The sequence below is a fragment of the Chiloscyllium punctatum genome, chromosome 11 (assembly GCF_047496795.1).
Source record: "Chiloscyllium punctatum isolate Juve2018m chromosome 11, sChiPun1.3, whole genome shotgun sequence".
Lineage (NCBI taxonomy): Eukaryota > Metazoa > Chordata > Chondrichthyes > Orectolobiformes > Hemiscylliidae > Chiloscyllium > Chiloscyllium punctatum.
In genome coordinates this window covers 33044656-33056577 of record NC_092749.1, presented here as the reverse complement: position 1 = coordinate 33056577, position 11922 = coordinate 33044656, and the positions used below count along the sequence as shown (strand labels likewise).

At 40.9% G+C, this 11922-nt stretch overlaps 1 protein-coding gene across 1 annotated transcript in view; it reads left to right on the top strand.

Annotated features, from left to right (window-relative positions):
• The first annotated feature begins 7052 nt into the window (after window positions 1–7052).
• The window catches only part of LOC140482876 (calpain-2 catalytic subunit-like), an 81551-nt gene continuing 76681 nt past the window's right edge, over window positions 7053–11922 (top strand). The window contains exon 1 of the mRNA XM_072580599.1: window positions 7053–7476. Within this exon, the coding sequence (XP_072436700.1) occupies window positions 7240–7476 (237 nt within the window). The 5' untranslated portion in view covers window positions 7053–7239. The remainder of the gene's footprint in view (window positions 7477–11922) is intronic.

Below are 11922 nucleotides of genomic sequence, written 5' to 3'. Positions count from 1 at the left end.
ACAATAAGGAGCTTAGGAATTGGAGTCAACTAATTAACCACTCAAACATGTCCACTATTCAATGAGATCCATAACTGTACTGTGACTAACATCATAGCTTAATACCATGGTTAGCAAAAGGCTATCAAACTGACGTTAATAATTACTAACTGGTAAATCAGCAATAGGCATTTATGGGAGATAGTTCCAAACTACTAGCCCCCTTTAGGTGTGGATGTGTTTCTGCATTGCACTCTTGAAAGTTCTGTCTCAACTTTTTACAAAAATCGTTCACGGGATGCCAACATCTTTGGCCAAACCAGCATTTACTGCAAATCCCTAATTGTCCTTGAGAGGTCAACAGTTTATCCATAAATATTCCACGTTTCTCCTTAATATCTTGAAAGCACCCACTATATGACCTGCTGATTTTCTCAGTTCCAACCAACTGAGATTACCACAAAGGACTTTCCCCTCACCCCTCGCCTAAGGTCTAGTGACCTTAGGTTAGCCACCAACAGTCATCTGTGGACAATAGTAATGATACTTGCTTCTAATATTCAAGACCTACAACCCCAGTTTGTATAATCTTTCCAGGTAATTTAATCCTTCAACTCAATTAATCATTCTGGAAAATTTATACAGCATTTCCTCCAATGCACAATGGCCATTATCTCTCCACCTATGAATTCTGTGCCTGTGTGCCTCCCTCCACTTCACCTGATGAAATAAATCAAGCTTGGAGGATTTGAGCAATAGGGAGAGACTGAATTGGCTGGGGCTACTTTCTGTGGAGTGTAGGAATCTAAGGGGTGACTGTACAGAGGTTTATAAAATCATGAGGGACATGGATAAGGTAAATACACAAGGTCTTTTCCCTGGAATGGGGGAGTCCAAAACGAGAAGTTTAGGGTGAGAGGGGAAATATTTAAAAGAAATGTAAGGGGTGACTTTTTCGCACAGAGAATGGTGCATATATGGAATGAACTGCTAGAGGAAATGGTGGAGGCTGATACAATTGCAACATTCAAAAGGTAACTGGATGGGTGTAGAGGGATACGGGCCAAGTGCTGGCAAATGGGACTAGATTCGTTAAGGATATCTGGTCAGCATGGACAAATTGGACCGAAGGGTCTGTTTCTGTGCTGTATGTCTCTATGACTGTATGACTATAACCTAGTTTCATGTGACTTTTGACTTTGTCCATCCAGTCCAACACCGACATCTCCACATCATGATTATTTTCTATACCTGTTCATGGTCTCTGAATTACTTCTGTACCTGGACCCCAAGTCTCTCTGGAAGTCCATTATTTCCAGATTTCATCATTAGAAAGTATATATCCTTCAATCCTTTACTGTATTGAAGTCCATTTGGCACAGTCTAGTCCTTTCATTTAAAGTTTCATTATCTCGTTGTCATTTAATTCTTCCATATATACAGCTTATAATTTCAACAACCTTTGTTCATTTGATAAATTTTAAAAGGTGTGACTTTCTATTCCATCCTCTAGTCATTAATAAATATGGGAAATAGTTGAAGTCCCAAAACAGATCCTTTCTAAAGCCAACTAGTGACTTCCTGCCAGTTACAGTGATTATCCTTAATCTCTGTCAAACTATGTTATTGGCTTGCCTTGAACTCCCTGAACTTGGAGTTTAATGAATAGTCTCTTGCCTTCTCCAAATCTAAGTAAGTAACATCTATAAACTACTCCCAACCTCGCCCTTACAAATCCAAGTGTGTAAATCTGCTTGTGTGGAGCCTTGCATCTCTGTCGAGCTCTGCTCACAATCACTAAAATTGTAATCACGCAACATCAGGCTATAGTCTAACAGATTTATTTGGAAGCAATAGCTTTCGAAGCACTGCTCCTTCATTAGGCGGTTGTGGAGTATAAGATCATAAGACACAGAATTTATTGCAAAAGATTAAGGTGTCATGCAAACTGAATTGATATATTGAACAAACCTGGATTGTTGGGTCTTACATCATTTAGAATAGGTTGCAAGTTTCAGTTGCTTAATATGTAAATCCCAGAACTTATTTTAAGTCACTTTGTCGAGATAGCTTAAGGTTTTATATCAAAAAGTGCCATCTCAGCTCAGACAACGCACTAACATTGTGAGGTCAGAGTCTGTCTGTATCCCAATCTTGAGTCAGACTGGTTCTATTTCCGAAGTGGAATTTTCAAAATAATACACGTATTGAGAGCCTGCATTGATTGCTTGCAGATTGTGCATTTTTTGAGCCAAATAGAATGTATCTGTAAATATAATTCTGCAAATACATATTCACCCCTTAGACTTATATGTGGTTGTGTGCATGTGAGAGAGAGAGAGAGTGCATGTGAGTATATGTGAGTGAGTGTGAGTGCATGTGAGAAAGTGTGTGTTGCGTGTGTGAAAGCTTGGTAAAAGAAAACATTTTTGTTATGTTTATAAAATATCCTGCACTCCCAATGGTGAAATGTGGAAGGTTGTGTCACCCACAAATCTATGCTGATATCTCAGATTTTCCTGTCTTAATGTTACAGCCAGTCCCAATCACAGTCCTGATGTATTACAGTTAAAGACTGTAGGGAAGGGAAGGAAAGGGACAAGCTGGGTTTGCTTTTATTATGTACCCACTTCCTCAGTTGATCAAAACAAGGTTAATTTAAAAGAATCCCTTCCCTAGTGGATATCTTTCTTCAAGAGGAACTGGTTTATCCAGGCATTCTTAAGTCGTAGAGTCATAGAGATGTGCAGCACCGAAACAGATCCTTCAGTCCAACTTGTCCATGCCGGCCAGATATCCTAAATTAATCTCGTCCCATTTGCCAGCACTTAGCCCATATCCTTCATATTTATAAACCCATCCAGATGCCTTTTAAATGTTTTAATTGTACCAGTCTCCACCACTTCCTCTGGCAGCTCATTCCATATCAGTACCACCCTTTGCGTGAAAAAGTTGCCCCTTGGGTCCCTTTGAAATCTTTCCCCTCTCACCCTAATTCTAGGCCCTCCAGTTTAGGATCCCCACCTAATCCAGGGAAAAGACTTGTCTACTTAACCTAACCATGCCCCTCAAGATTTTGTAAACCTCTATAAGGTCACTCTTCAACATCCGACACTCCAGGCTATTTCAGCCTCTCCCTGTAGCTCAAAGCCTCCAACCCTGGCAACATCCTTGTAAATCTTTTCTGAACCCTTTCAAGTTTCACAACATCCTTCCTAGAGGAGGGAGACCAGAAGTGCAGTCAAAAAGGATCAAGTTTCTTAGTTGCTAAATATGAGAAATAGTAGTGTCAGAAAAAGCAGATTAGAAATGAGAACTGACTCCAAAAAATATAAATGTTAAAGGATATACAATTGTGTATTTTGTGAAGAGAAGACAGTGGAACATTGCATCAATTACATTGGATAACACCATTGCTATTGATGAAATTGATTTTGAAATTTTTGGCTTTGCAGGTTGAGTGAGAACCATTTGTCCAGTTTTATTTGGATGGTGACTGGCTTGAAGTTCTTAATGTGAAACATTGTATTTTAGTTTTGCCTTCAGTGCAGGAATATTTAAGGACAATACTCAAACTGTGAACTTCACAGCACACTACTCCATGCTAGCGCATCAGTCCATTAATACCAGGGTTTGCAGCTGGTGTTTGCACTTCTTGTATTAGTGAGTTTTGAGAAGATTTGAGTTCAGGTTGAGGTTCATCACCATACTAGGTAACATCATCAGTGATCCTCTGGTGAAGTACTGGTGTTTAGGTTTCCTTGGGTTTGTGGTGTAATTTCCTTTGGTAATGTCATTTCCTGTTCTTTTTCTCAGAGGATGGTAAATGGGGTCCAAGTCGATGTGTTTGTTGATAGAGTTCTGGTTGGAATTCCATACTTCTAGGAATTCTTGCGAGTGTCTCTGTTTGTCTTATCCTAGGGTGGATGTTTTGTCCCAGTCGAAGTGGTGTCCTTCCTCATCTGCATGTAAGGATACTAGTGATAGGGGGGGAAAAAGAACAGGAAATGACATCATCACAGGAAATGACATCACTAACCCAAGGAAACCTAAACACATAAATAGAAAAAGGGTCACAACACCAGTGCTTCACCAAAGGCTCACTGATGATGTTACCTAGTATGGTGCTGAAACATCTGGAAACTAACCTACCAACTCAGCAAGCAAACTTACATCCAGAACTGTTTTGTATATTACCAAAAGGGCAAAGCACAGACTGATGTTGCCAGTCTGTAATATAACCCACAGGAGATGCTTTCCTGCTGAAATGAGGTGGGAAATTAGATTACCTTCCACTTCAACCTTTCGAAGTCTTTCACTTTTTCAAGCTTCCTTGGCACCTTACGAGGTGCAATATTCAAGGGCTTTACACAAATTATCTTCAGACAGTCAGTGAATTCCATGCTTTGAATTTACATCATCAGTCAGGCCCAGTTTGCAGTTTTAGTTTAAAAAAAATACATGTACTGTTCAAAAATTCAAAATGTAATTTGGTACTTTGGTCCATCATCGTGTCAATGACTTGGGTGAAAGAACAATTGTTGTATATTCAAGCTGTTGCTAATTTAGGAGAGACAGAAAATTCTGTAATTGGAAGAAGAAAGTAATTAAGCGTGATAGAATGAGGGAGGCAGAACTCAATGTGGGAAAGTGTGGCACAAATGGTATTTCCCACTTATCAGCCTGAGGCTGAATTTTATACATATCTAGCAGTGTGTGGGCATGGATACCTTTAGCATTCCAGGAGTTACAAAGGCACTGATTGAACATAAGAATTAGAAGCAGGAGTTGAGCCTGCTGTAATATAATCATGGCTGATCTCATCAGTCTCAACTCCACTTTCTAGTCTGCTGCCAATAATCTTTTAACCTGTCTCTAATTAAAAATCTATCTTCTCCTTAAATGTCTTCAGTATCCTGGCCTCCACTGCACTCTAGACGGTGAATTCCTCAGATTCACACCCCTTTGAGAGAATTAATTCCTCCTCATCTCTGTTTTAAACTTGCCGCCCTGATTGTTCTGCAATACTCAAACTAAAGTTCTACTGTGGGATAGTGGTGTATCATGGACTGGCATTTAAATTTAGGAACTGGATTGAAACCACACAGATTCATAGCCATCTATGTACCTCCCTCAATCCAGTTGTATCCATTTGACTTGTGTTTCAGCCAATATTCCGATGCAATTCATTCATTACTATGAGGTCAACATGAACCTTTTTTCAAGGTTTTTTTTCAAATCATTGAAAATGACAGGAAAGTTGGAAAAAGGTTAATGCTATTTTAAGATCTAAAATAATTTAACTTCTAAAATGAATTTAATGTCATGAATCAGTCCCTGTCCAAATTCACAAAAACTAATCTGTAATATAAACTTAACTTTGGTTCATGATTCTGATCGCTATCTAGTGACTCTACTGCAATGTGGGTATGAATGGGATATCAGGTGAGAATTGGGCCGAACTGTTGCATTTTGATTTGATTTGACTTAGTATTGTTCTATATACCTAGGTACAGTGAAAAGTTTTGTGTGTAGTACAGGCAAATCATACCATAGAAAGTGCATTAGGACAATAGGACAGAGTGAGGAATACAATGTTACGGCTGCAGAGAAGGTGCACAAAGAGTGAGATCAACATTAAATTTAAAATTTGAGATGTCCATTCAGAAGTCTAATAACAGCGGGGAAAAAGCTGATGTTGAATCTGTTGGTACATGTGTTTAAGGTTTTGAGCTTCTGCCTGATGGAAGAGTTTGGAAGTGATTATAATCGGGTTGCGAGGGGTTTTTGATTATGTTGGCTGTCTTCCTGAGGCAGTGAGAAGTAAAGCTGGAGTCAATGGATGGAAGGTTGACTTGGATGATGGATTGGGTTGTGTTCACAACTCTCTGTAGTTTCTAATGGTTCTGGGGAGGGCAGTTGCCATACAAAGCCATGATGCATCCAGATATAATGCTTTCTACAATGCATCTATAAAAATTGGTAAAAATCTTTACGGACATTTCCCCATTACTAAAAGGTTATTATTGTTTTGACTCATGTGTCCAAAGGATGAAAGAGTTATCGGTATTGCTATGGAAGAAAACTTTGTCATGCTCCTTAGTCTTTCGATTCTGAGGTGTCACTTGTCCAAACTTGGAATAGGCTGCTTGCAAATGTGTTAAATATGTACTAGAAAAGGAATGCTTGTTCTTCATAATAAATGTCAACTGGATAAGATTTTCTCACACTGATAATTGAAGTAGTTAAAAGCAAGGGCAACTCCCAAGCCTAAAACCTCATTCACTGTAAAGGGCAGGGACAGCAGGTGCACGGGAACGCCATCTTCAAGTTAAACATCACTTTAGAATTTATCACCATTTCTGCAGTGCTGGGTCAAACTCCTGGAAGTTCCTACCTCACAAAACCAGGGGAAATGTCCGCACCTCATGGATTCCACTAGTTCAAGAAGTGGCCCACTATCACCTTCTCAACAACAATTAGATGGTCAACAAAATCCACATTCTTGAAGTGAACTTCCAAAAAAATTGTCAGATAATCTTTGGTCAATTTTCCTAGCAAGACATATTTGTGTACATTTTCAAAGTTGTTGTGGGTATGTTTGCCCAGCTGGGAATTTGGTTTGTAGACGATTCGTTCCCTTTCTAGGCGATATCCTCAGTGGTGTGGAGCCTTTTAAGAGCCCTGAAGCCAACAGAAGAAATATTATCCAGTGACTACAATGCAACTGTCTACTGGGGAAATGCGACTCTGCACATTTACTTGTCTGTGATGTTAGGCATTGATTTCTTATAAACGCACTTCCGTCAGCATCAAAAGAAATTTCCGAAGGTACGTCCTGCCAAAATTAAAAGAGGAAATTTTAATATAACCCGTAATGAGGCATTACCCATATAGCACCTTCACCTTGGGAGATCAAATGCCATCACATATGAGCCCAGGGCAGTGATTGAGAGAATACGTGCTGTTGGGGTTGTGATTTGGCAAAGGGCGGTCGGAATATTCCAAATAAAAACCTTCTGTAGGGCGGTCACACAATCTCCCCACATCTATTCTTTTGCAGTGCAGGTGTTGGCGTGGATGAAGCGTCGCCCAGCCCAGACTGTGTGACACATACACACGAACACCCCCCCACACACACACACACACACTCTGCAGGAATCCGCTGCCATCCAGTCAAGGCGCGACTCTGCTGCTGCTTTTCCACCAGTTTCCGTCTCCAGCCGCTGAAGAGCGTGAAGCCGCCGCTAGGTTCTCATTATGTCAGGGATGGCCAGTCGGATCAAGAAGCTGCGAGGGCAGGCGGAGGGGATCGGTTCCCATGTGCAGCCCGTGAAATTCCTCAACCAGGATTTTGAAGCGCTGCGGCAGCACTGCTTGGAAACTGGGACTCTGTACTGTGACGAGACCTTCCCCGCCTGCCCTTCGGCTCTGGGCTACAATGAACTGGGACCGGGTTCATACAAAACCAGAGACGTCGAGTGGAAACGCCCCACGGTACTCAGCTTTCCTCTCACACCAGATATTTGATTGTATTCGTTCGTTTATCACTGAGTTAATTTCAACTCGATGCTTCGACTGAGTAATAACTAGCGGGTTCATCAAAACAGCTGGGAATCCTGGGGTCGGTGCCGGTGATGTGAAATTCCTGGGGTCGGTGCCGGTGATGTGAAATTCCCCTTCAGAAAAAAAGAAACATCGAGATGTGCCACCAAATGTGACAATCCTCGAAGCAGACACACACTCGAGCTGTTAGAGACAAGACTAAACGAAGCATTCTCGGCTCCGAGAAATATCTAGAGTAGAGAATTAATAAGTGTACCTGTTAGTACTGGTGTCGATTTTATTTGTACAGCAGAATAAAGTGTGGAAGGGTGGTAGTGGCACTGCTGCCTCAGAGCGTCAGGGACTCCGGTTCGATTCCAGCCTCAGGCGACTGTGTGGAGTTTGCACATTCTCCGTGTCTGAGTGGTTTGACTCCCATACTCCAAAGATGTGCAGGTTAGCTGTATGGGCTCTGCTAAATTGTGAAGGGATGTGCAGGTTAGCTGTTATTGGCCGTGCTAAATTGTGAAGGGAAATGCAGGTTAGCTGTATTGGCCGTGCTAAATTGTGAAGGGAAATGCAGGTTAGCTGTATTGGCCGTGCTAAATTGTAGGTTGGGTGGATTTCCCATTGGAAACACAGAGTTACACCGATAGGGTGGGGGCAGCTGGTCTGGGTGGGGATGCTCTTTGGAGGGTTGGTGTGAACTCCAAGGGTCTCAGGACCTGCCTCCAAACTGTGGACAGTCTATGGTTCCATGATTTATGTCATGTCATGTCATGTCAGATAGTTACCTAGTGCTATAGCCTCACGGTTTTTACGGAGTGCAACGATCAGTGGAAGCTGGTTCCCATCGCAGATCACCATCTGTTATTCCAGCACCATCAATCACACTCATGGTTTAAAAAATGTAATCGGGTCATCAGTTATCTTTGTAATGTTGACTGTTGATAGACATTGCTCTGGGATCTTCTACATTCACCTGAGCGGGCACATGGCACCTCAGTTTAATGCCACGCTGGAAAAATGACACCTCTGACTCTGTGGCACTCTGTCAGTGCTGCATTAGACTGTGAGCCCTGGAGTGGAATCTGGACCCAGCTGGGAGTCCCAGTTTAGAATTCTTTCAAAGTTGTAATGCATTTTATTTTGCAATTTGAAAGGCAAATGCAATGTTAGCATTCATTTCAAGAGGGCGAGAATACAAGAGCAGAGATATATTACTGAGGCTGTAGAAGGCTCTGGTCAGACCACGTTTAGAATATTGTGAGCAGTTTTAGGCCCTGTATTAAAGGAAGGAGGTTCTAGCATTGGAGGGGTCCAGAGGAGGTTTCCAAGAATGATTCAGCAGATAAAGGACTTATCATATGAGGAGCGGTTGAGGACTCTGGGTTGGTATGTGATGGAGTTTCGAAGGATGAAGGGGGAACTGATTGAAACTGAAGACTGAGAGGTCTGGATGGAGTGGACATGGAGAAGGTGTAAGAGAGACTAGGACCCTAAGGCACAACCTCAGAGCAAAGGTACAACCCTTTAAAACTGAGATGAAAAAGAATTTCTTCAACCAGAGGGTGGTTAATTTGTGGGAGACATTACCGCAGAAAGCTGTGGAGGCCAAGTCACTGAGTGTTTTTGAGACAGAGATAGATAGGCTGTTCATTAGTAAGGAGATCAAAAGTTACAGGAAGAAAGCAGGAGAATGGGGTTGAGAAATATATGTGCCATGGTGGAGCTGACTCGATGGGCTGAATGGCCTAATTCTGCTCCTATATCTATGACCTTATGGGTTCTCAGCAGGGACACTTGACAGAATATGATATGAGTCAGACTAGTTGGATGTTTCTAATACAAAATAGTTGATTTCATTGATTCTCATTTCCCTGAACATGAATCACAAAATGTTAGCATGTAGGCAGAGCAATTAGTTAGGAAGGTGAATGGAATGTTGGCCTTTATTGCAAAGGGAATGGAGAACAAATTGGGTTTATTTTGTTACAATTCTGTAGGGCCTTTGTGAAACCACATCCAGGATATTTTGTGTAAGTTTGGTCGTCTTATTTAAGAGGGGGATATATTTGCATTGGCAGCAATCCAGTAATGATTCACTTGGTTGATTCCTAGGATGAAGGGAGTTGTCTTATCAGGAAAGGTTAAACCTATTTCCAGGGATGTGCAAGTTAGCTGTATTGGCTGTGCTAAATTATGCAGGGATATGCAGGTTAGCTGTATTGGCCGTGCTAAATACCCCAAAGTGTCCAAGTAGAATGTCTAGGTTGGGTGGATTTTCCCATGGGAAACATGGGGTTACACAGATAGGGTGAGGGGGATGGTGGCCTATACTGATTAGAGTGTGGAAGAATAAGAGGGTCTCACTGGAACATATAAGATCCTGAAGGGACTTGTTTGGGAAAATACTGTGAAGATGTTTCCCTTTTTATGGGAATGTTGGCTGGGGTCACCATTTCAAAATAAACTATCTTTCATTTAAAGTGGAGATCAGGATGAATTATTTTGTTGCGGACTGTGAAGCAGAATTCTAGTAAAGTTGAGGTATTGAATTTATTCAGGGTTGCATTAGAGAGTTATTCGATTGACAAAGTTATGAGGACAGGCAGGAAGGTGGAGTTAGTCATGGTCAGTTAGATATGATTTTCTTGAATGGGGGAGCAATTCTGATGCATGACTGGCTGACTACTGTTTAATTCCTAATAATACTTTTTGTTTTCCTCATCACAGCCATTTTGTCATTATTGCTTTGAAAATGCATAAATGTATTTAATCAATTGTATTTAGTTTATTTATGTTTTATGTTGGGGGTGTATTTTTTTTAAATGTCGGATCTTGCTGTCTATTTTCAACCATTTCCTCCTCCTCCTTGGGAGAGCGAAGGTGTGAACAAATCTTGTGCAATATCCGCCTCCGACAAATCACCTCATTCCCCAATCATAATGGTCAGCATGGAGACAGCTTGAACCTATCTGATTGTGATCTCCTGCTGCATATTTTGTGTGACTTCTTGCAAGAAAGTAGGAAGTGTGTTAGTGACCACCTTGTGAATTATATACAGACTGTACCAACAAAGGCAAGATGTGAGCTGTGGGGTAGTGAAGATTGCTGTGGTGGTAAGGGTTGTAAGTGTAATGTTTTATGTCCTGCATTGGTTGTAAAGAAGCAGGGAGCATTAAGAGCATTGAATGAGTCTGCAGATGGTGAACGAGTGGAAAATGTGATTCATAAGTTTCTTATTGAGACAAACCTGGCAGGTTATTGAAACTTTCTCCAGGCCTGCAGTCACAGTATCAGAATTAATTCCTTGTGAAATCCTGTCTCTCTGAGGAGGTATCCTACAACATTTTCTGCTTCTTTCTGAACAAAGTTTCCCTCTTTATCTCAATAGCCTAGAAATAATTCTTAAACGTGGTATTGAAGAACTCTGAGCCAGTTCTGTCTTCATAAATACTCACTATTGTCTGCTATCAGTGTGAACCTTCTTTTTAAGGAGTGCTGTCAGTGAAACCTGATGTCACAAACTACCAATAGATGTGCAACCATTGAATAACAAGGTTCGTGCTGGCTGTTCTCCTAAATCACAATGAATTGTCAGCATCAATGAGACTAATGCATATACACCTCATCACCCATTGCAATTGCCTTAGACCATATTCTAACACACAGCAACTTCAAATTTATTTAAATTTCATTAGTGTGCTTCCTAATCATGATTTCATCTTCATGGCAAAGGCAATTTACATTGTGGGAATGTTTAAAACTCTAATAGCAATGGTTTGAACTTTAAGCACATAAATTGATGTATACAGACTTTATACCCAAAATACAGCAATTATTGTGGCTTCTATGGACTGGTCCTTGCTCCTTAATGCTCTTCCAACTTTTGCACTCCACCTGTTGTTACAGAGATAAAGTTGTGAGGGAAGGAGTCACAAACTCCTATGCTCTGTCTTGTCCTTTACTTGCCCAAAGGTAAAAATTGAGATGACTTCTTGATTCCTTTTGGGAATGAGGATGGCTTTGTTAACAAACATGCTAAGCTGTACAATTTCTTTGGGAAATGAACTTTTATGCATTATTTTGTTGTTGAATATAAACATAGGACAGTGAGAGTAGTGTATCTAATGTAGTCTGTTATATTTTACAGGAGGTGATGTCCCAGTGATATAATCATTAGACTATTAATCCAGAGACCTGGAAATGTTCTGGGGACCACGACTGAATCCTGCCATGGTAGATGGTGGAATTTAAATTCAGTAAAAATTTGGAATGAAGAGTCTAATGATGACATGAATCTATTGTCAGTTGTCAGGAAAATCCCATCTGTTTCACCAATGCCCTGTAGAGAAGGAAACTGCCATGCTTACCCTGTCTGGCCTATATGTGATC